General features: G+C 32.9%; 1 protein-coding gene and 1 pseudogene across 3 annotated transcripts; both read left to right on the forward strand.

Moving 5' to 3' along the window:
* Positions 412–11,645, forward strand: LOC109335590. Of its 3 annotated transcripts, XM_019571733.1 has the most exons (10): positions 412–625; positions 2,468–2,923; positions 4,686–4,772; positions 6,213–6,302; positions 6,412–6,498; positions 6,601–6,720; positions 7,327–9,426; positions 9,701–9,847; positions 10,367–10,893; positions 11,238–11,645. In XM_019571733.1, the coding sequence occupies exons 2-10, from the start codon at positions 2,876–2,878 to the stop codon at positions 11,374–11,376; spliced, it is 3,345 nt and encodes a 1,114-aa protein (XP_019427278.1). In that variant the 5' UTR covers positions 412–625; positions 2,468–2,875; the 3' UTR covers positions 11,377–11,645. The 3 variants fall into 3 exon arrangements, with proteins under 3 accessions (XP_019427278.1, XP_019427279.1, XP_019427277.1); XM_019571732.1 differs by lacking the exon at positions 412–625 and having other exon boundaries at positions 2,386–2,923; XM_019571734.1 differs by lacking the exons at positions 412–625; positions 4,686–4,772 and having other exon boundaries at positions 2,385–2,923.
* On the forward strand, positions 21,479–23,285 carry LOC109335595 (annotated as a pseudogene).

Here is a 23,607-nt window from a genome sequence, read left to right on the forward strand (position 1 = left end):
TATACATGTGCACCATGATATGTCACATAATATGTATGTATACAATAAAAGTTCTAAAATTATGGACCAAGGAGAAAATGCATATGAAAGAAAAAGATATATGCACTGAAATCAAGCAAAGGAATAAGAATAGACAATATTGTATTAAATGATATGGTTGATCGGGGAAATGGATCCTCTCCAGTACTGGATAGGATGATGACATGTGGCCAATTTTTTTTTAACGACTATGATTACATGTTATCATTTATTAAAAATAAATAAAAACTCTTTAAAAAATTCTCAACCACATATTCCAGTACTGGTTTCTCCAGTACTGGAGAGGAGTTGAACTCATTGATCGGGTACATTCTAAAAAATGGTCCCATAGAAAAAGTAAGAGCCCGACCAAGGCTGGTTGGTTAGTGTGATTGTGTTAAACCAAGTGGGGACCTTAGCCAAATAATTTTGGCTTCTTGTCCCCAAAGCAAACCCTTTGAACTTTGGAATCATCTTCATTTTCATGCTTTCTTTCTTTTTCACTTCCCTTTTTCATCATTCCAAGCTTTGTTTCTCTTCCTTCGAGATCTTCCTCACTTTTTCACCCACCAAAAATTATACCAAATCAACAAAGTCTGCTTTCAATGTCATCATGTTCTTATTATTGTAATTTTCTAAGTATTTCCATTTACCACTAACTCCAAAACCCATTATGTAGCATTGCCTAACTTCAAAAATCCTTTGCTTTTATTTCCTCTCTTATACGGCTTTCTTTTAAGTTCTATCTAAACCAAAAAGTACCATTGATAATATTTTCTAAATTAGTATGTATGATTGTTACCAAGATAAACCCATTAAGTAACAAGCTGAAAATATTCAAAAATTCATGTAAAATGAAAATAATACCATGAAATTGTAAATAGGCCTAATTTTGCCATGAGATAGAGAATGAGATGTCCAAAACTTTTCAAGCCTAGCCCACTATATACTTCAAAATCTTTATTTATAAAAGATAAGTCACCTTATTTTATTTAAAAAAATCTATCTTTTTTATATAAAAAAGATCCACAAATTTGTAAGTTTTTTTACATTATAAGATTGCAGAATAACAGTTTACCTTTTGATGACAATATATTATCCCGGTCTTGAAAAGATTCTAGAAAAAGGAATAAATTAAGCTAATAATAGTAGTGCCCATTTTCCTACCAATGAATGAGGGTGACTAAGGTATACACCATTTATTAATTAGCTAAACAATGAAATAATATCTTAGTTTCATGTCTATATTAAATTCCAGATCAGAACTTATGCCCAACAACATAGATAATGGAATTCAAAATGTTTAATTAAATTATGTAATAAATAATCTAAGAAGTGTCTCTTATAAAAACATAAGTCATTTAAAAAAAAAACTTGTTGCAAGAAAATTTACATAAATTTCATCAAGATTTTATGTAATTTGCATTTGGTTTTACTCCACTCTCGTAGTCCTAGGTGTCTCCTTCAAATTCCATATATATTTTTTATTTATCGAATTTAGTAACCATGATTTTGATTTACATGGTATTCTAGCACATTATTTTTCACACTCCTCTCTTATCTAATGTACAAGTTTGTACATTCTAATATAATATACATGAAACTTGTCTAAAATTTGATATAGATCCATTAATTGAATGGAATGATCTCACTCACTAATCATATTCAATGGTTGAATTAATGCACATTATAAGAAATGTAGATTAAAAAAATAGACAAATAAAGAATACATCACCAATTCCTTTTATTGAAAAAACATTAATAATGTAACATAAATTATAAATAGAAATGTTTTCATCTTAACCAATAATTAAATATTCAATAACTTGTCCTCCCTTCTCACCTACGTGCCTCAATCCTCGATTTTAAGAGGTGTGCTTTGGATTGACGCATTTTCATAATTTCATTTATTTTTAATTTATTTATGATGAGGTCTGCTTTTTTTCTTAATTTATTTAACATCTTATATTTCCTCTAAAAATTAAGGTTTAAATATATCTTTATTCTATAAAAGGTAAGAAAAATTATAAATTTAGTCCCTATAAAAATATCGTGACTTTAAATTATTATAAACTGATTTATTTTGATTTTTAATCTTATTATCAATATAATAATTTAATGAGTATTGATGCACAAAGATAAAGTTGAGAACTCAATATACAATATATACATGAGAGTGACATTTATAAGAATAATTGTCGTAAACTTTAAAAGAGATTAGTTCCTTATAAAAAAAAAGTAAAAATATGACATCGGTAGTACCAAAACATTAAGAATCACTATAATTAAAATAAATATAATGAAATTTATATGAAGTTAAATAAAAATATATCTACGAGGTACAGGATTAAAATCATGTTTAGTTAATAATTTATATTAAGATATATATTTTTTTTACATTTTTAATATTTTCTTCCACCTTACTCTTTGACTAGTTGTACTTTTCCAGACTCCGGTTCTTCTCTCTCTAGATTCTTTCTCTCTCATCTGTCTCCTCCGCAAACCTCTTCGGCGACACCGCCGAAGCCAGCATTCGTAGCCGGAGTTTCTCTTCCTCCGCCAAATAACACCACCGTCTCACCCACTGAAGCAAACCGTTTCAACAGGGTTTGGTGTAGCGTTGTTTTTTGTCTACTTGTTCACCTGGTCCAAGTTGCTGCATGAGTTGAAAAACTGTGTCTTTGACTTTGAATTTTAAATGGGGTTACTGGGTTTCTGGTTTATATGAAGAGTAACAGATCCGTGAAGGTTATTTGTTTGCATCGTAGAACGTGAATAAGAAGAGAGAGAGAGAGAGAGAGAGAGAGGTTAAGTTTTATGATGTACGGAGGTATGAGAAGCGATCGAAAAAGATGGAATGGCAGATCTTGTTAGCTACGGGAATGTCGACCGTGACATCCACCAGGTTATTCTTCTTGCTATCATCTCAAACTTTTTACTTTCTTAATTAAATTGTGATGTTTTTTTTGTGTGTTTCTGTTCAATTTCATATCTTTGGATTTTATTGTTGTAACTTGTAAGGTATTATTTTCTTTACTTGTTTGAATTAAGTTCAAAATTTAGGGAAAGTGTGAACCTGAGAGTGAGAAGAGCATAAATTTATGTATTTTGTCTGACCTAACTGATGTAACTTGGTTACAATTTGTTAGGAGTACTAGTGTGAGTGAGGTAAGTATTACATGAGAAAATGAGGAACGCATAACGATTTGGGTTATAAGTGATGTTAGGTCCGCTTATGTGGTTCTTTGGTTAGCCCACCATTAAAGATTATCACTTGGTCATGTCCTCCTCCTACCTTGACGCTGACACAAATGATATCTGGGATTATGCTCATTTCCTACGTGCTGGCTTTAATGGGGAATTGGGGGTGTATTTGTAAAGATACTTTGATGCTCAAGTCACTACAAGTGGCAAGAGAGGAGAAATGTATGTGTAAGATGAGCTACCTGAGTTACAATATGTGTATTTCTATTCTTGGTCTGGGTGACATGATTATGTTAGTTACACTGCCTCATCCAGTACATGATGGTTACTAATTCAAGAATGTCAGTTTGCTATATTTTAGGCTAGGGTCATAAAGTTATGCAGGGTAGTGGCATTATGAGACGTGCCCATCCATGTTGATGTGTGTAAAGGATGAGAATGAGATACCTGGGTAGCAATATCCGGTATTTATAGTGTTGCCCTAAGTTTCTTGATTAGGTTAGTTGCATTGCCTCAAAGTACACGACCATTGCTATAATTTAGGAGTGCTATGTTTTCGGCCAGGATCATAACCGTTATGCAGGAAGCAGTGTCACTAGACAAGGCCATCCATGTTGAGCCCTGGACCATGCGTCCAGTCCAGAAACTAACGAAAGTTAGGATATAATTTCTATTGAAAATTTCTTCTTCTCATTATGACGTGGTTTTCTTGACCCTTTTAAAGAGGTGCATTTGAGTAAATTAATTATTGCTTTACCAGTTGCCTTTGATTAGGGTGCCTAAAAAAGGATAGGTACACCTTGGTTTAACTTGTTATGAACAGACAAGTGTTAATGATGTGAATGTAGGACAACAGATGTCATTTGATGCCATGTATGAATGATAAAATGTTGATAGTGCAGCACCTCTCAACTGTTTTGTGGTTCGTTTGAAACAGGACATTGAACCTTACATTAATATTGTTGAATGTCTAGTGCAGTTAACCCAGCAGTTAATGTTGATTGCTTGGAAAATTATCATTGTGTTCTGGGAAATATCTGTGGCTTGTACAATGTTCGAATAATTGAGCTTAACTCCATCTATAAAGATTAGAGTAGTCGGGGTCCAACTCCTCCCCTGAAGCGAGCTTATAAGGGGAGGGATGTCCAAGTCATTATAAATGGTTCTCCGCTCATATACTCAATCGATGTGGAACTATAAAACTTAACACTCAACATTTCCAGCCTCCAACCTTGGTGAAAATGTTAAGAAGAAAGAGAGATATGCTTCTCAAAGAAACTGAATATTTTAAAACGTTAATGGATATCCTACGAAACCCCGCAACATATGTAATACAAGATGCCTTAGATCATTCTTATTTCTCGTTTCTCCAAACCTGCTGTATTTCTTCTGTTAATATTAATTTGTCAATTAATCTGTTTAGTCTTTCACATTGCTTACCATGCCACATTTTCATTCTGCAGGCGTTGATTGCTTTGAAAAGGGGTGCTCAACTGCTTAAATATGGTCGTAAGGGAAAGCCCAAGTTTTGTCCATTTAGACTTTCCAATGTAAGGATAGTTGGACAATGGCTACTTCTGTATGTTGGCTGATTTTATTTGTACCATATAATACAGAAATCTATTTTTAATGTTTTTATCCACCCTTTTGTCACAGGGAAAATCTATTTCGAAGTTCCCTGCCTGACACAATTAAAAAGACCTTACTTTACATGACTTTATTGAAAATTTGGTTTCTAATAAGGGAATGACATCCATTGTTGCATGTAGCTTCCTACGTAGTAGGATAAGGCGTGGCTTTTGTTCTTCTAATGGTTTCTTATAATTGAATTTATATTCTGGAAGTGGACCTTACAAGGCTTCCTTTCATTTTTCTCTAGGATTAAAGTTGTCATATTGTCTCTGCTACTGTGCTCTGTGATTACATATCTTAATTTCATCAGAAGAGAGCAGTCGTGATCGCTGACTAACTTTAATGTATGAGTAGCGCTATATGAACAACTAACATTTGTCAACTTCTCTACAACAAACCAAACTATCTCTATCTTTCACTTACTTTTTATCTTTTATGTCTACACGTATATCCAAAAAACCAACTGAAAATCAAAGAACAACTAAAAGTTGTCACACGTAAGTTGTCAAAATAACATTTTTGGTAATGTGATGACTGTAGCCTGCTCCTAATCTTTTCTGTCCCCATCTTCTTTCCCCTTTTTCAAAATTTGGAATTATGGGACTAGTGTCTGCAACTTGATGCATTTTAATTTTAACAGTATGCCCATATGTTAATTCATTTGTTGGCTAAAATCAATACTTCCCTGAAACCCTAGTTGCAGGCTATTATTTGTTATTACTATTAATATCCACATTTTTGTGGTTTAGCACAGGATTTTTGGTCCTATTCTTTACGCTGTCTTAGAAATGGAAATTGTGATCAAAATAAATTATGTGGTGCCATTGCTTCATTGCCATCCACAGGGTGTCCTCATGTATTTCTTGTACAAGTTTTGAAAATCTTTTAAATAAATTTATGTTGCCCAAATAGTTAATTGACTTCTTAATTAACGGGTTCATGAGTTTTGGGCTATGTGCTAGTTTGTTGGTTTTTATGCCACATTTCAGTTTTAGTATAGTCACTGGAGTCATAATAATAAGCAATGGTTAACTAGAAACAAAAAAAAACTTGAAATCTTTGTGTTAGATTCATGTCAGATTTACTCACTTTGATGCTAACTAGTAGCGATTCTGTAGGTTTAGTGCTGGACGCTTATGTTTCTAAATTTGATGTATGCTTTTACAGACTTACTCTTGTTTTTTTATTAGAATATATATATATATTATATGTTGCTTCCTATGTTGTAGTTTAGAAGTTAATATTCACGCTGACAGGCTTGGAATTTGTCACTCATTTGAGTTCGCTATATTTACGATATTCCTTCGAGTTATTTCTAGTTCAATAGTTGTACTGATTAAAATATCTGAAAACCACAGGATGAGTCATCTTTAATCTGGATTTCAAGTAGTGGAGAAAGAAGCCTGAAGCTATCATCTGTCTCTAGAATTATTCCCGGACAAAGAACTGTGAGATTTCTACGCCTCTATTTTATTACTTCTTTGTGATTGTCTAAGTGATTTCAATACTTTGTTCTGTAAACTGATTCTTCAGTTATTTAATTATTTTTTCCGGCAGGCTGTTTTCCAGCGCTATCTGCATCCGGAGAAGGACTATTTGTCTTTTTCACTTATTTATAACAACGGGAAGCGATCCCTTGACTTGGTTGGTGATAACTTCTGAAACCCCATCAATTACAACACAATTATCGTGTGAATTTTTCTGCATTTTCCATTATTATAAATTATTACTTTTGTTGCTTTTCAGATTTTCAAGGACAAAGCTGAGGCCGACGTGTGGATTTCTGGTCTCAAAGCACTAATATCTTCTGGTCAAGGTGGGCGCTCCAAAATTGATGGATGGAGTGATGGGGGCTTATATCTTGATGTAAAAACTCCTACTTGTTGTCTTCTTAATTATGTTATTTTAGTTGTTTAGGTTTCTTTTTTCTTTTGATAGAAAAAGAAATAGCAGTAGATGTCAATCTGCATAATTACAACATGAGGATAAGAAATCCTCACTAAAATAACAAGAATACTTGCATAGGTTTGTTTCTTTGAACTTGGAAAAATGATAATCTTACTCTTGCGCCAATTTTGGTTTGGATGAATCACAATAGAGAGAACTTATTGGTTTTATGCTTCATGAGAAGAATAATATTGTTTCCTGTGAGGAAAGCCAAAAGCCAATATTTGTTATACGATTTAATAACTTTTGTCCAGAAAGGTTTCATATTGCAGTTTCTGAAACAAAGTGATACTTGCTTACTCTTATTCTTTTCCCATCACAGTGTAGGAATAGTTTATTGTGGCATTTGTCTACTACTCTACTTCAATTTTTTATGGTCATGGCATTTATTGGTAAACTATGCGCTAATTGTATTAGACATTTTCAAAACTTTATTTTTCCCAATGCCATTATACTGCATGATAACTGTAAATATAAAATACTTTCCAAGTTGCTTATAATTTTTCCTGGCTCGATTAATTTCAGGATAGTAGAGATTTAACATCAAGTAGGACTAGTGAAAGTTCAGCTAGTGCTTCACGAGGCATCAGTTCTCCTGACGTTTCTGTGAGTCTGCCAAATGCTTCTCCAAAGTCCTTTCAGCCTGAGAATACCTTAAATTTTGAAAGGTCGCTTGCACCATCAAACCCATCAAATATGCAAGTTAAAGGATCAAGTTCAGATGTTTTTCGTGTTAGTGTCTCAAGTGCTCCCAGCACATCCAGTCACGGTTCTGCACCAGATGATTATGATGCTCTTGGGGATGTGTACATCTGGGGGGAGGTTATCTGTGAGAATTTTGTGAAAATCGGTGCTGATAAAGGTGTCAGTTATGTCAGCCCGAGGGCAGATGTTCTCCTCCCCCGGCCACTGGAGTCTGATGTAGTTTTAGATGTACTTCAAATAGCGTGTGGTGTTAAACATGCTGCTCTAGTCACAAGGCAAGGTGAAATCTTTACATGGGGTGAAGAATCTGGAGGACGCCTTGGCCACGGTGTTGGGAAGAATGTGGTTCAGCCTCATTTAGTTGAAGCATTGACTTCTTCAACTGTTGATTTTGTTGCCTGTGGGGAGTTCCATACCTGTGCTGTTACAATGGCTGGGGAACTATATACATGGGGTGATGGTACTCATAATGCTGGGCTTCTTGGCCATGGAACTGATGTTAGTCATTGGATACCAAAGAGAATTGCAGGTCCACTGGAGGGGCTTCAAGTTGCTTTAGTCACTTGTGGTCCATGGCACACCGCTTTGATAACTTCAACCGGGCAGCTCTTTACGTTTGGTGATGGAACATTTGGTGCCCTGGGCCATGGAGACAGGGAGAGTGTTTCATATCCTCGAGAAGTTGAATCCCTATCTGGGTTGAGGACAACAGCTGTTGCATGCGGAGTGTGGCATACTGCAGCTGTTGTAGAGGTTATTGTCACACAATCCAGCTCAAGCATATCGTCAGGTAAATTGTTTACATGGGGCGATGGAGATAAAAATCGCCTTGGACAAGGAGACAAAGAGGCCCGGCTTGAACCAACTTGTGTGCCTTCACTTATCGATTACAATTTTCATAAAATTGCTTGTGGGCACAGTTTGACAGTAGTCCTGACTACATCTGGACATGTTTTTACAATGGGGAGCACTGTTTATGGTCAGCTTGGGAATCTTCAGTCAGATGGAAAGCTTCCGTGTTTGGTTGAGCACAACCTTGCTGGGGAGTCAGTTGAAGAAATTGCATGCGGGGCATATCATGTCACTGTTTTAACATCCAAAAATGAAGTTTATACTTGGGGGAAGGGTGCAAATGGGAGATTGGGTCATGGGGATGTTGAAGATCGGAAAACACCAACTTTGGTTGAGGCTTTGAAGGATAGACATGTGAAATATATTGCATGTGGTTCAAACTACTCTACTGCTATATGCCTTCATAAGTGGGTATCCGGTGCTGAACAGTCTCAGTGTTCTACTTGTAGACAGGCATTTGGGTTCACTAGAAAGAGGCACAACTGTTACAATTGTGGACTTGTGCACTGTCATTCTTGCAGTTCAAGGAAAGCATTAAGAGCAGCCTTGGCTCCGAATCCCGGGAAGCTATATCGTGTTTGTGATTCTTGTTATGCAAAATTGAACAAGGTTGCAGAATCTAGCAACAATAATCGGAGGAATGCTTTGCCTCGTTTGTCGGGTGAAAACAAAGACAGGTTAGATAAGTCTGAGCTAAGATTGTCAAAGTCAGCATTTCCTTCTAATATGGACTTGATAAAGCAGCTAGATAGTAAGGCAGCCAAACAAGGGAAGAAGGCTGATACCTTCTCTCTTGTTCGGACCACACAAACACCTTCTTTGCTACAGCTCAAAGATGTTGTCTTCTCTACTACAAATGATCTGAAAAGAACAGTTCCAAGACCTATTCCTACATCATCTGGAGTGAGCTCCAGATCTGTGTCCCCTTTCTCTAGAAGATCGAGCCCTCCTCGTTCAGCTACTCCTATTCCAACAACATCAGGACTTTCCTTCTCAAAGAGCATTACTGATAGTTTGAAGAAAACAAACGAACTTTTGAACCAGGAAGTTCTAAAGTTACGCTCTCAGGTATACTATGCTTCCCCTCATCTCATGTGAATTAAAGAGCAGAAGGTACCTGCTTTGGTAGTGCAGCTTTCCTCCACTTTAATTTTCTTCCCTCTTATAAGTTGAGCATGCACCTAAAAATAATAGTTCGAGCCGGCGAAGTAGACCTTGTAAAAAAACACGAGCAGTATCGCTTGGCTCAGGTTGCTAGAAATGTTTATTTCATGTCTTTATGCTTTATATCTTTATTTATGGTATTAAAAGAGATCTAAGCATCTAATATAAGTTTTCATAGGTTGAGATCCTGAAGCAGAGATGTGAACTGCAAGAATTAGAGATTCAAAGGTCAGCCAAAAAGACCCAGGAAGCTATGACATTGGCTGCTGAGGAATCTTCCAAGTCCAGGGCTGCAAAAGAAGTCATAAAGTCACTTGCAGCACAGGTTAAATTTTGGTTAATGAACTTCTCTTTGAACCGGATGTCTTTGAAAGAGTTTATTTTGGTTTGGTTCCTTCTGTTTAGTAGCTTTATATATGCAGTATTTAAAATTTCCCTTGATTTTATTTGAATAAAGTGGATATCTAGATTAAACCATGCATTACATAATATTTTCTGACTGTAACAACATATAAAATTGGTTTTTGAGAAGCATTACCTTTTTATGCATGGAATTTTATGCGTGAAATTTTATCGTGGAGATAAATGAAGGGTGTCTTTTTATTTTCCCTTCTCATATTGTTAGTTATGTCGTTTTGAGTTTTCTTAGTTACTCTATTATACTAAATAATTAACATCACACTATTTCAGCAACTTAAACATTCAGGCCTGGGTCATGTTGAATATTATTTACCCTTGTCTTCTTGATTGTAAAATTTCCCCCCTTACATTCCATTCCTTTGTTCCTTATACTCATAGTATTGCTGTCTACACTTCTACTTATATGCTTGTTACATTGTTTCAGCTCAAAGATCTGGCTGAGAGGCTTCCTCCGGGTGTTTATGATGCTGAGAACATCAGACCAACTTACCAGCCCAACGGCCTGGAGCCAAACACGGTCCATTATCCGGACTCAAATGGTGAGCGCCATTCCAGGGCAGAGTCAATCACCAGCTCTAGTTTGGCTTCCATGGGACTTGAATCTTCTATGATGAATAATAGAGCTGAGGGGAATTTGCCAGGAAGCTATGGAACTAACCTCTATCAGAAAAACACGAGGCTTGTGACCTCTAATGGGAGAGATGATTACCCTGATGCTAAATTGCCAAATGGGAGTGGTATGATTCAGGCGAGAGACAGTAACACATCAGATGCTACAGTTGATGGTAGGGATTCAGGGAATTTCCAAGAGGATGAGAGCAGTTTAGCATCAAGGAATTCGGATAGTAATCAAATTGAGGCAGAATGGATTGAACAGTATGAACCTGGTGTCTATATAACACTCACTGCTCTGCGTGATGGAACCCGTGATCTGAAGCGAGTGCGCTTTAGGTAACTAAAGAATTCTCCACATTCCCTGCAATGTTTATTCGATTCTACCAGTTATTCATGACAATCAATTTTAGATATATCTATTAATTTACCAGTGCTAATGGTCAAAGTGGTAGTGATTAATCGGATTAGTTTTTTTTAATTTAAAGATCTTTATCGTGTGACTGGTTTGAAAAATTCTACTCGTTCTACAACTCTGCATGCGGAGGTATCTTTAACTAGGTCAGTATATTGATCAGGCTGGTTTCTGGCTCCTGAAACTCATATACGATCACTGTCACATTAACTAAGATGTATAATTTTTCTAGCATGTGTAAAATGTTTGATCATAATTGTATATGCAGCCGAAGAAGATTCGGAGAGCACCAAGCAGAGATTTGGTGGTCGGAGAACCGCGACAAGGTATACGAAAGGTACAATGTTCGAATCACAGATAAGTCTTCCAACCAATCGACACAAAATGCTAGTTCACATGTTTCATAATCATCATATAAAATGTTAGATGAAGGGAAGTTCCACATCAATAGTTTATCTTTACAGTGAGCAAAAATGTAGAAAAGCATGAATGGAAATGAAGGAACCAGACACCATTGAGTTTATGTCTAAGCTTTTTCTATCTTAAATCTTTTTGATCTTTCTCTTTTTTTCTTAAGCTATATGTCTTACATTTAATTTGGATAGGTACCCTTAGCCATTACATATATGTTATATTGTAGTGTATATAAAATCATCAATTAGATGACCTTCCAATTTTCGTTGTTACTTCTTTTTTTTTTTATTTTTTTTATTTTTGCCCTACAATATTTATGCCTCATGCATAAAATTTATCCCAGTTATGCAAAATCAACACTGACACAATATTTGTGAAAAGTTTAATTAAAATGGAGTGCTTTATAATTTATTTAACAAAATCATCCATTTATATTTCAAATAAGTACTTTTTATCCATTTATATCTTCATAATTATTTTTATTCCATTACAGCATATTTGATGCAATGGTAAGAGCACATACATTTACTTTCCATATTCTTAGGAGCCTCTTATTATTTTTTTCTACATCTACTATTTAATTTTGACACGTAGAAAAAATATGAATGGGAATCTTTGTTAGTTGGGAAAAACATTTCTGTATGTGATACATAATATATGTTTTGGCTTGAGTATTTTTTATTTTGAAAAAGAGATTCTTTAAATTATCTTAATAAGATTTTAATTGTAAAATATTTAAATACAAAATAATTTGATTTGACTATGCACCATATTGTACTGTGATGATGATAATTGAGTGATAGAGATGCTATATATTTTTTAACATACCTCTATATATTTTATTAATTACTGGAGCTTAAACTATTAAAAAGTATCTTAACATTTTGAAAACACGACGTGTATGTATTTCAAAGCTAATTCTTCAAGTAATAAAAAAGATGATTATAGAGGGAGGATTTAGGGTCTGAATTTTTTTTGTTTTGGTGAATGGCTCTCTGGAATATAATTCAGTAATATTTTCAAGTGAATATTTATGCATTGATGGGATAAAGATTTAATTAAGAGTCAATGATTATTGAAAATGAATAAATGATGATATATTGATAGTGTAAAAAATCTTAATTGTTGGTATATATATCTTTTTATGATATTTTTAAGAAAAAATGCGCTATGCAGTCGGTTTGGGTATTGATTCTGAAGCAAATAAATAATTGTTTTATATAAGGAAAAAGGTATTGTATCCCTTTCAAAGAGTAATCTCATTTTGACTTTATAATTTTTCATTGACGGATTAGAGTGGTCCATCTCCTTTTGAAGGTTAAAGCAATTATTGAAACTAAGGCATTCGGTTCAAATAGTATATGTTTGATTCCATTAAATAAAGTTTTGGGTTCGAGTCTTATAAATGAAAAAATTTCTGCTAGGATAGTGGTCTCACATACCTAAAGATATTCTCAGTTTGGACAGGATTGCCTCTAGTGTGAGAATATATGTAAAACAAAAAACAATTATTGAGGTCTAAATAACAATACGATTATTTTTGCTGCAAACATTGTCCCCATAGAGAACATTAGAAAAATAAATACACCCCACATTATTGATCTACCTGATTGGTTAATTTGCTAAAAGATTAAAAAAAAGTTAATAAAATGGATACTCATGTTGAAAGATGAAAAGCATCAAATCATGTTTATAAAAAATAGTTAATGTTGGACTTGCTAATTTAATCAACCTCCATCATCTTCTAATTTATGCAACGTAGTTCTGGCTTTTCTTCTATCTTTCCTTGTTTAAGCACATTGTATGTCTCCAAGAGTATATATATATATTATCCTAAGGAAATGGTTACTAAAATCCTTATAATAATAATATTTAAAAACCGTTCTAATATATACTAAGAATGTGAGAACAAAGTGTAAATCATATAAAATATATAAATGAGTTGTAGTTTTTTTTACCTTATTTTTGTCTACCTCTCTTTTTTTTGGGCTACACGCAACCCTCTTTCTTGTTGAGATAATGTTCCATTCTATTACTTGTTTACCAATGAACAGAGAAGTGTGTTGTTTTCATTTCCCCCAATTTAGTGGGGATTCCTTATCTATAGCCCCATGTGTCCAAATTACTAGGACACTTCACTGTAAAAAAAGTGTAAGGAAAAGTACCTCTCTTATACTCATTCACTCATCTCAATATATCTTTTGACGTAAGAATTGACCACACATATAATTTCATAGGGTAGATAAGAAGAAACTACAAGCATTGCCACACTTATGTATACTCATTCCCAAAAAGTTATATTATTTGTACAATATATATTTTACATATATTTCCTTACTATACTTCAAAATATATGGATACAAAATCAACCAAGTATAAGTAGGGTCGATTAGACCATACCTTGTTATATAATATTAATGTTGTAAAAAATTTAAATCGTTTTAAGCAAAGGTTGCGTGTAAAAGATTGCACTCACAAAACTGGGACCATGTAAAAGCGATAAATAGGCAATTGTTCTGTCCCCATGTGGAAAAGCATTCTTTTTTCCTGTAACTAAAGGAAAAGTCTCAGAAATCTGTTTGTTTTTTCTTTTTTGCATAGCATCTTCCAAAGTATATACTTGCCCTTTGTATCATTGTCTTCTCTTAACTATGCTAATCATCAAGAGAGACTCACCTGCAGCCATAAATTTTGGGTTAATCCTAAATGGCTCTTAAAACTTTATATTAGAAAACACAGATTTCGTAATTTATTATGTCAGACAACCTCATAGCTTAAATATCACATTAAATTTGTTATACTACATAATATGAAACTTCAAACAATATAGTCTTTTATCAAACATTACTATCAACAATATGAGAGTTTAAAAAAGGATGGTATATTTATAAAATGGAGTTATTATTATAGGGAGGAGTGAAAGCAAGTTATAAAGTAGAATTTGCATTGGAATTGCAGGTGCCATAAAGCAACAAAACAGATTCATCATTGGATTCTTTGTGTTGGGAGGTAGAAAGAGAGGTAAATGTATACAAGTTAGACAGAGGACCTTAAAGTCACACTAATATTAGAGCACAAAATAAATTAATATTTCTTAATTAATTAACCAAAACATATAAATGTGAAGTATATTTGTTATCTCAATAAATATATCACTTTTCATGTATTAGTTGTTGTTGTGATTAATTAAAAAATATTTAATTTAAAAGTTTAATTGTTTGATTAGTCAAATCAAGTTGCACATAAAATGAGGCAAAATATTCTAGTTATTTTTCAGAAGGCCATCCTGCATACACATATTTTTCACGCTTATTTTCAGTTAACCCAAAAAATTAGTTAATTTGAGGCATTACTTCGTGCAATTGGACTTGGCTTTTATTAAATGCAACCTTACTTTAAAGGAAAAATAAATAAAGGTGATTAAATCATTATTTAATATTATAATATATTTCATTTTTTCTTTGTTATAAGGGCCTATTGTCTATCTATTGATGAGAAAGACAAAACTTTTGTCAAGTGTTGATTTCAGCAGATAGGTAGTTTGAAACTTTGAATTAAATAAGTTATCTTCCTCATTTTGATTGATTAATATAATATTATGTATTATATGGTCAATGGTCATAAAATATGAGCAATAATGCATAAGATATATCAATGAGTTATATCAATGTAATATACCAAATGTATAAAGATGTATCAATGAGTTATTTGATGTAATTTACTATGTATTGTAAACAACTTTTTCCATATTTCCATATATAAAGTGTAGTGCATTATACATGATATATAAAAATATAATTGTTATTGTGAATTAGATATATGTCAAAGTTCTCATAACGTGATAGCGGTGGGGCAATAATCTAGTGTATAGAGTGTACCAGTAGCTAGTATGAATTGACTAGATCTAGAGAGAGAAAAAGGGAACAGATAATAATAATATCATTGAAGCTCTTAGGCCCTGTACAATCGCTGTTGCTTTCATCATTCAGATTCTTAGATTTTATTTTTCCAAAATAATGCCTCCACGTCACTTACAAATGTATGCATTACATTTAGGAACTTAGAATATATATATATAGATATATAAATAATAAAAATAATTACAATCAATTAGTTGAGTTATATTACATGCAAGTTAAAATATGGAGAACCTAATTGATTGGTATTATGTAAAGTTAGAGACTCCATTCACATTTTTATAATCTCCAATATAAACTTGATGAATAAAATTAAACTCGAATGTTTATTTTGGTTTTATTTTTATTTTATGGTTTCTGCGATGCTACCTCTTGGGCTCTTGGCCATATTTTTTAAGAGCTGGTTCTTAAATATACCATGTAAGAATGTACATGAAAAATAATAATTATGTTTAATTATTTATTATTGAATTTATAAATTATGATTTGTAAATAATAATATGAATAAATATTTAGAAGTGAAATAACATCAGCGATGAATTAATGCAGTTATATTTGTATGAGGAGTTGGAGTGAAGTCACATGAACCACTTCAGATGAAGACAAAGAGTTGAGGACAGATAAACTGCCCTTCATGTGAAACACTTTGACTTTTCCTCTTTGTTTTTGGCTGTGTGTATGATGAGGTTATTATCGGATTTGTCATTCGAAATTATATATTACATCAATAAAAATATATCATATTAATTAAAAAAATTATTATTTTTATTTTACTTCAACATCATCTGTGTTAGGATATGATTTGTAAAAACAAATCTTTTTATTTACATGATGGTGTTGGTTTAGTGTGTGGATTGTGCAGCCATTTTCATGTTATCCTCTCTCTGTCGGTAACTGAAATCATATTTTTCTAATTATAAAATAAGTTTTTTTTTTTTAAATTAATGCTTATTCTTCTCGGTACTTAACAAATTATGCATAATGGTGTTTTTCCATAGTTATTATTCAGATAAGAATGTTCTTAGGTTGAGTTTACCCCAGGGACAACACAAGAACATTTTTTTGGAGATTGGAAACTAAAAAAAAGAATAATTCATGTGCACAAACTTCTATACATACATATTACTCAGAGATACAAGAGGAACCCTAATTAGGAGCCATAATGAAGTTGAAATTTTGAAGAAATAAATTGGTTCGAGAAACTGAAGTACTGGACACTAATTTCGAAAATTGCATTAAATAAATTAAAAAATGAAAAATAATATGGCCAGCAATGGTGATTTTTCCCACATCAGCCTCGATCTAACAAGCACTGAAATTAATTTTAAATTTATTAAATTAAAAAATTATTTTAAAATGATGTTTACTCAATTTAGCCTGATTGGAATGAAATTTATTTGATTTTACAAATCTATAATCCAATTAATTATAACACCCAATGACCCAAATTAATGCAAGAATTACTATATGGGCATCTGACACCTAAACATATCTCACCCTTTTAATAATGAATGTTTTTTCTATTTAAGATCAATATAATCTCTTTAATATATTGGACTTGGTTGGTAGGTATAGTTGGTACCTTCCCATTGCATATACACTATAATATATGTGTTTATTGTTTCTATTATGTACCTGATTGATCGCTGTTTGCATGTGGACGCAATATAGCAATATATGACGGTGAATATTATATAATATGCATATGCTTTTAATGTCAACATACTCTCAGCTAGGCTTATTTATAGTCCTAAGTTTATAAACTATAATTTTGAAATTTGAATCAACTTTATATTTTCGCATTAAAATTGTGTTGGAACTTGTAAGTGGAGTAATTTATAGTTGAGTTTCATTCATTTAAATAGTGTTGATTCTACTAAAATTATTACAGTCGAACACAAAAAATCACATTTAAAAAATAAAGTAAAAGTTTCCACGGCATGGTAGCGTTATATTTTTTTAGTACTATTAAGGGTATTTTCTTACCTTTTTGGGTAAAGAATTAATTTCTTTCGAGGTCTGTGATTATCCCTCCAAACAAGTGTCGCTCACGGAAATTGAACCATCGACCTTGGAGATTCAATCAGATCTTACACCACTTGAATATCGATATGTTTGGTACAAAGGCATCCCATAACGTGCAATGCGTATTATTTTATATAATATGTTACTTTGCTTCTTCCCATATGGTTCCTTCGTCGTATCGCTGCTCTACGAATCATTAATTAAGATGAACCACATGTCATTAATTTCTATCTAGGTTGGGTATTTTAAAGTATTTATATGGTAATGTGCCTTGTTGTACTTTGGTTTAATTTACATTTTCTTTACCAGTTTAGCTTACTATAATTTACTATAGAAGTCGCAGTTGTAGGATTTGTGTATGTCTGCTCGACCACGTTATTGTTTTAGGTTATTATATATTAATAACTCCGTGTGGATACATACCTTATATTTTGCGGACATTCCCTAGTTTTGGGATACATTGGAACAAAAGTTATATATATGCTTACGAACCCTTTTTACCTACTTATGGTATAAGTATGGGCAAATAATAAAAATATCTTTCACGTTTCTTTTCGTTAATTTGGCTTTTGTTGAGTGCAACCTTTCTCTAGAAAAAAAGTAAATGAAAATTTCAACTTTTCCTGATAAAAACATTAATTAATATTTTATTGTCTCTCATTTTTTCTATGATGTAACTTGTAAGGGGTTTAATTGCCTTTATCCCTATGATTTATTATAACTTGAGGCAATTACTAATGCAGGAAGAGTAGTTTGATGAGGAAATCAAAACCCTTGTCAGGTTTTGGTTTCAGAAGATAAGTAGTTTGAATTAAATAAGCTATCTTACTTATTTTGATTGATTAATAGAATATTATTGTAAAGCCCATCCTGCTTGATGTATTATATGGTCAATGGTCATAGAATATGAGCAATAATGTATAAGATATATCAATGAATTGTTTATTGTATAACATATATCAATTCCGATAAAGCATTTTTATATTTAAATACTAAGTGTATATAGTTTAAAGTAACAAAATAAAAGGTAATACTTTGATACTTTAATTTAGACAACCAAAATTTCAAAAAGGCTATAAATTAAAGGAAAAAGGATGTGATAGGCTACTCTTGTCTTTATAGGAAAAGGACTATGACAGATTAAGAAATGCCGCCATGCAAAATGCTCCAAACAATTTTTTGATGGGATTTTCTATATAAACAACGTTTTAGAATATATAAAGTCGTGTGGTACATTATATATACATGATATTTAAAAAATATTATTGTTATTGTGAAATTTAATATGTGAAAATAAAATATTTAGTTCTTAAATTACCTAAAATTTCTTATAACGTGCAAGCGGTGGGGCAATAATAATGTCTTCCATGAACTCTATGAATTGACTAGATCTAGAGAGAAAAGGGGAACAAAAAAAAATCATTGAGGCTGCTACACCCTCTTACCATAAAGTCTTTTTTCTTGAATATAATATTTATATACACGGTTTTTAAACTATCAGTCAATCATTCACAATTGATTTATATAAATCATCATTGATTTTCAAACAAAAGTAATAAAAATCAATAGTAAATAATATATTAACAATATAAAAACTTTAGATTGTCATTGCATACATTTTAAACTCTTCTTTTCTTTTTAAGTGTTCGACTAGCAAACAAATATGGAAGAAAGTTAGACAACCACCTATGTATTTTCAAAATAAGACATGTGAAGATGAGAATCGACAGATTATAAATATTTAATGATTTAACAAAGATATTTTTCTGTTTGATAATAATTTAAATTAGTAGCTACTACTTTATTCCCTGTTTAGCTTGCAAGCTGTGGCCTCGGTGAATCTAGATCCACTTTAAAAACGGTGGTTAAGAAAACAAGAATCATCATATGTTAAGTATAAAATATTACGAAATGCAATTATGAACTCTCATAATATAAAATAAGATGAGATTTTATTAAATTTAAAAAACTATTATCTTAAATATATTTTAAAATATAACATTTTCTTAAGTCAAAAGAGAATACTCTCGAATATTAGACAAATATTATATTTCAAAAACAAAACATAAGCTATGACATTTTTGTTTTATTTCTTTTAATTATAATAAGATAACATTGACAAAAGTAAAAGAAAAATCAAGACTTGCCCTATAATTTCAGAGAAGTCTGTCTTGGTACATGACATTGTATTTGTCACGATGATACGAGTAAGTTTCAAAAATACATTTTTAATCGGGTACACCAATACAGAGTAAAAACCATAGAACATGTTGTTCATTATACACTACGAATGTTAATCTAGTAGTATAAAATTTATTAGATCCTTAATATGATTGAATGGTTAAAGATTTAATTTTTTAAAATAATATTTATTAAAAGAGACAACAACATATATCAGAAATGATTAATTTCTTATACAAAAGAGAGTACACTTTTGTATATATTTATATATAATACAAATTTGAGTATGTTGAGTCTCTCTCTCATATGATTATAAAAAATAAAACTCATAAATGGAATCTCTTAGACTGAAATACAAATTAACTTGTGTGTCCATCTCTCACCAACCATGTCGGGAAGAAAAATTAGTGGAGAGAGGGAACATGATACTTATCGGCATGACTTACATGAACACCAAATTATATCAGACTATTCTATATAAAATTATTAAAGAAATAAAGAGCAAAGGCACAATAAAGTCACGGCAAATTGTTTGGAATTTTATAAATTGAGTAATACTTTTTTTTTCAAATAATTATTTTACCCATTTATTAATATTGAATAATTTTATAAATTTTTAAAATTAAGTAATTTTCTTATACAAAGATTTTTAGATATGATTACATTTCTCTCAACCAATTTTATCCCATGTAACTATTTGATTAAAAATTAGTACTTATAAAACTTAAGTTATGAACAGTTTTGTTTTAAATAATACAAAAGATTTAAAAATTATTTAACAAGATGTTACAAAATACACTCTATAAATAGCAAGAGAAAATTTAAAAGAAAAACAACCGATAAATGCAAAAATAAATCAAGAAACCGAAAGAGAGAATAATTAGAAAAATTAAGAAACATTATGGTCTGGTTTGATTATAATATTGGACTCGAATGGTCAAGGTTTATTAGGTCTATGAGCGATTTTGATTTAAGAAATTATTCTGAGTCAATACTTATGGTCGTGTAAGAGACGAATATGATATCATCCTTGATCACTTACTCATCATATTTGTAAGTGTGTCTATTGAACTGTGTACAGAATAATGATATCTTTTTGGTCTAAAATATTAGTGATTCTCTTAATTTATATATATATATATGATCAACAAAATATCTACATATATGTGAAATTATATATTCATAGTAATAAGTATATTGAGAAATTTTTATCTAAAATAAATGTGCATTATATTTAATCATGTATAGGTCGGGTTTAAAGACCGATTCAATCAATATTTAAAGTCGAATTAGCTTCAGGTTCAAAAAATAACTCAACCAAACAAAATGACAAATTTTACCCCACTCATCTTCCCCATAATTTGCACCAAAGCACCAATTTTCACTTGAGAAGACTTTTGATTATGCTAGAGTGCTTTGGATTAATAGTGAGAGGGACACTAATTCTTTTACTCATTAGGAATGGGTTACTAACCCAATATCCTGTTCCAGTATTGATTTGTAATCCAAAAATTTGTTTTACTTTTCTTTGCTTTTTTCTCTTGTAGCATTTGTAATTAATTTTCTTTTAATATAAAATTTTGTTTTGTTGATCAAAAAAGATTTTGCCACCTCTGATGACTTGTCTTTTCGCATCATGAATTTGTCTCCAATGCCATTATGACACGAGAGAAGCTAAGTAATATTTCCTTTTTTTATTATATTTCTCAATGTAAAAACTTCAGTGAATGACCATATTTCCTAAATTGACTATCAAAAAGATTTCAACGTTTTTCCACAGAAAACATAGTAATATCTCCATATTGGACAAATTGTTATAAGACTAAAGTTTAAGCATAGTCTAACTTAATAGTGTTATTCCCTTTTCTTTTTTAATGAAAGGTAAATAAACTATGGTATGGTTTCAAGTAAAGTTACCGAGATATTGTGTTGAGTGGGGTAAAGAAATAAACTATATAAAGGGCATGACTAGCTTCCCAAAGAGCATACCTAGCTAGAACCCAATTTGTGGTAAGGTGAGAAGAATGGGGTCCCAAATGGTCTCTGCTACTCTGATTCTTGTGTTGGCATTTGTGTCTCTATCCTTGCCTTCTCAAATCTCAGCCGACGGATACATCTATTCATCACCACCACCACCCAAAAAGTACCCTCCGGTGTCTCCTCCTTATCACTACCCTTCACCACCACCACCACCAGTGCACTCACCACCACCTCCTTATCACTACCCTTCCCCACCACCTCCTAAGAAGGCTCCATCTCCTTCTTACCATTACTCTTCTCCACCACCACCTCCAAAGAAGACTTACAAGTACCATTCTCCTCCTCCACCAGTGCATGTTGCCCCTCCAAAGGCACCATACCATTATGCATCACCCCCTCCTCCTCCTAAGAAGCCATACAAGTACCCTTCTCCACCACCTCCGGTGGTTGTTGTAAGCCCACCAAAGGCTCCTTACCATTATCCATCACCACCACCCCCTCCCAAGAAGTCTCCAGCATACCATTACCATTCTCCTCCACCACCTAAGGCTCCTTACCACTATGCATCCCCTCCACCACCTCCTAAGAAACCATACAAGTACTCATCACCCCCTCCACCAGTGCATGTTTACCCTCACCCTCACCCACTGCCCCACCCACACCCTCACCCACTGCCCCACCCACACCCACTGCCTCATCCACACCCACTGCCCCACCCGCACCCACTCCCACACCACCACTCTCCACCACCTAAGAAGCCATACAAGTACTCTTCCCCTCCACCTCCAGTCCCTACCCACCCTCTCCCACACCCACATCCTCACCCACTACCCCACCCACACCCCCTACCACACCCACACCCTCTACCTCATCCTCACCCAGTGTACCACTCTCCACCACCACCTAAGAAGTCTTACAAGTATGCTTCACCACCACCTCCAGTTCATCCTTACCCTCACCCACATCCTATCCCACACCCTGTTCCCCACCCTTATCCTCACCCAGTGTACCACTCCCCACCACCACCAGTCCACCCAGCTCCCTACATTCCTCACCCAGTGTACCACCACCACTCTCCTCCACCAACTCCACAGAAGAAGCCTGGTTACAAGTACCCATCTCCTCCACCTCCTTCCCATTCCTACATCTATGCTTCACCTCCCCCTCCTTACCACCATTAGATAGCATAGCTAGTACTACTCTCTATGGTAAACCTCCTTCATAAAATCTACATTGTAATACGTATGTTTTAATTGCAACATGCTTGATTCAAACTATAAGGTTTACCACCCTAATAAAGATCATGTTAATGTTGCATTTAAGTTTCATGCTATATCATTTGTGTACTTTATATATTGTTTGAAACCGAGTTATGTTATGACATGGTCTAAAGTCTAAACTGATTACTAATATTTGCATGTGTTTATTATCATTATCAGTGTACGTATGATATGAAGATGTTGTACGAATGAAGAAAGCGATGGAAAGAAGAAGCGCTTCACAGTTACACAAAATAAAGAAGAGATTAAGAATAAATGTTGGTGTTAATTGTGTATTAATATGATTTGGTTTCAATCATTTTAAATGCTTTTGGGTTTTGTGGTATGTTGTATTTTGATAGCTGTAAAGCAACGTTGTGCTAAGGTGTCGAAGTAGTTAGTAATGCTAGCTTCTGTTGTGTCAGTCTAAAATAGTACGTGTACGTGCACGCGTTGTAGTTTTCAAGCTACTGTGTTTTGCAGGGCTTGTAAGACCATCAATTGCTATATATTAATAAAATAAATATTTTCTCTTTCAAACTGTCGGAATTTTGTCTATATTATGGACACTATGAACAACAAATGGAGATACAAATGATTGTTTTTACACATAAATGTAATTATATGATAAACATAGGATATAAATGTTATTACACATTACTTTTTGTGTGTTATTATATGATACTTAGTTCTCAGATAGATCCTTACTAGGTCACGAGAGTGGAACTGAGAGCGCTAGAATCGAAACTTTTTCTGGTGATTGAAATATTTGTCACTGCTACGACGTGGCATAGGATACCAATCTAATTAATTTGTCACAATTTATATAAATAAAAATGTCATTTATAGTTTTTCAATAAAA

The sequence above is a fragment of the Lupinus angustifolius genome, chromosome LG20 (assembly GCF_001865875.1).
Source record: "Lupinus angustifolius cultivar Tanjil chromosome LG20, LupAngTanjil_v1.0, whole genome shotgun sequence".
Taxonomy (NCBI): Eukaryota; Viridiplantae; Streptophyta; class Magnoliopsida; order Fabales; family Fabaceae; genus Lupinus; species Lupinus angustifolius.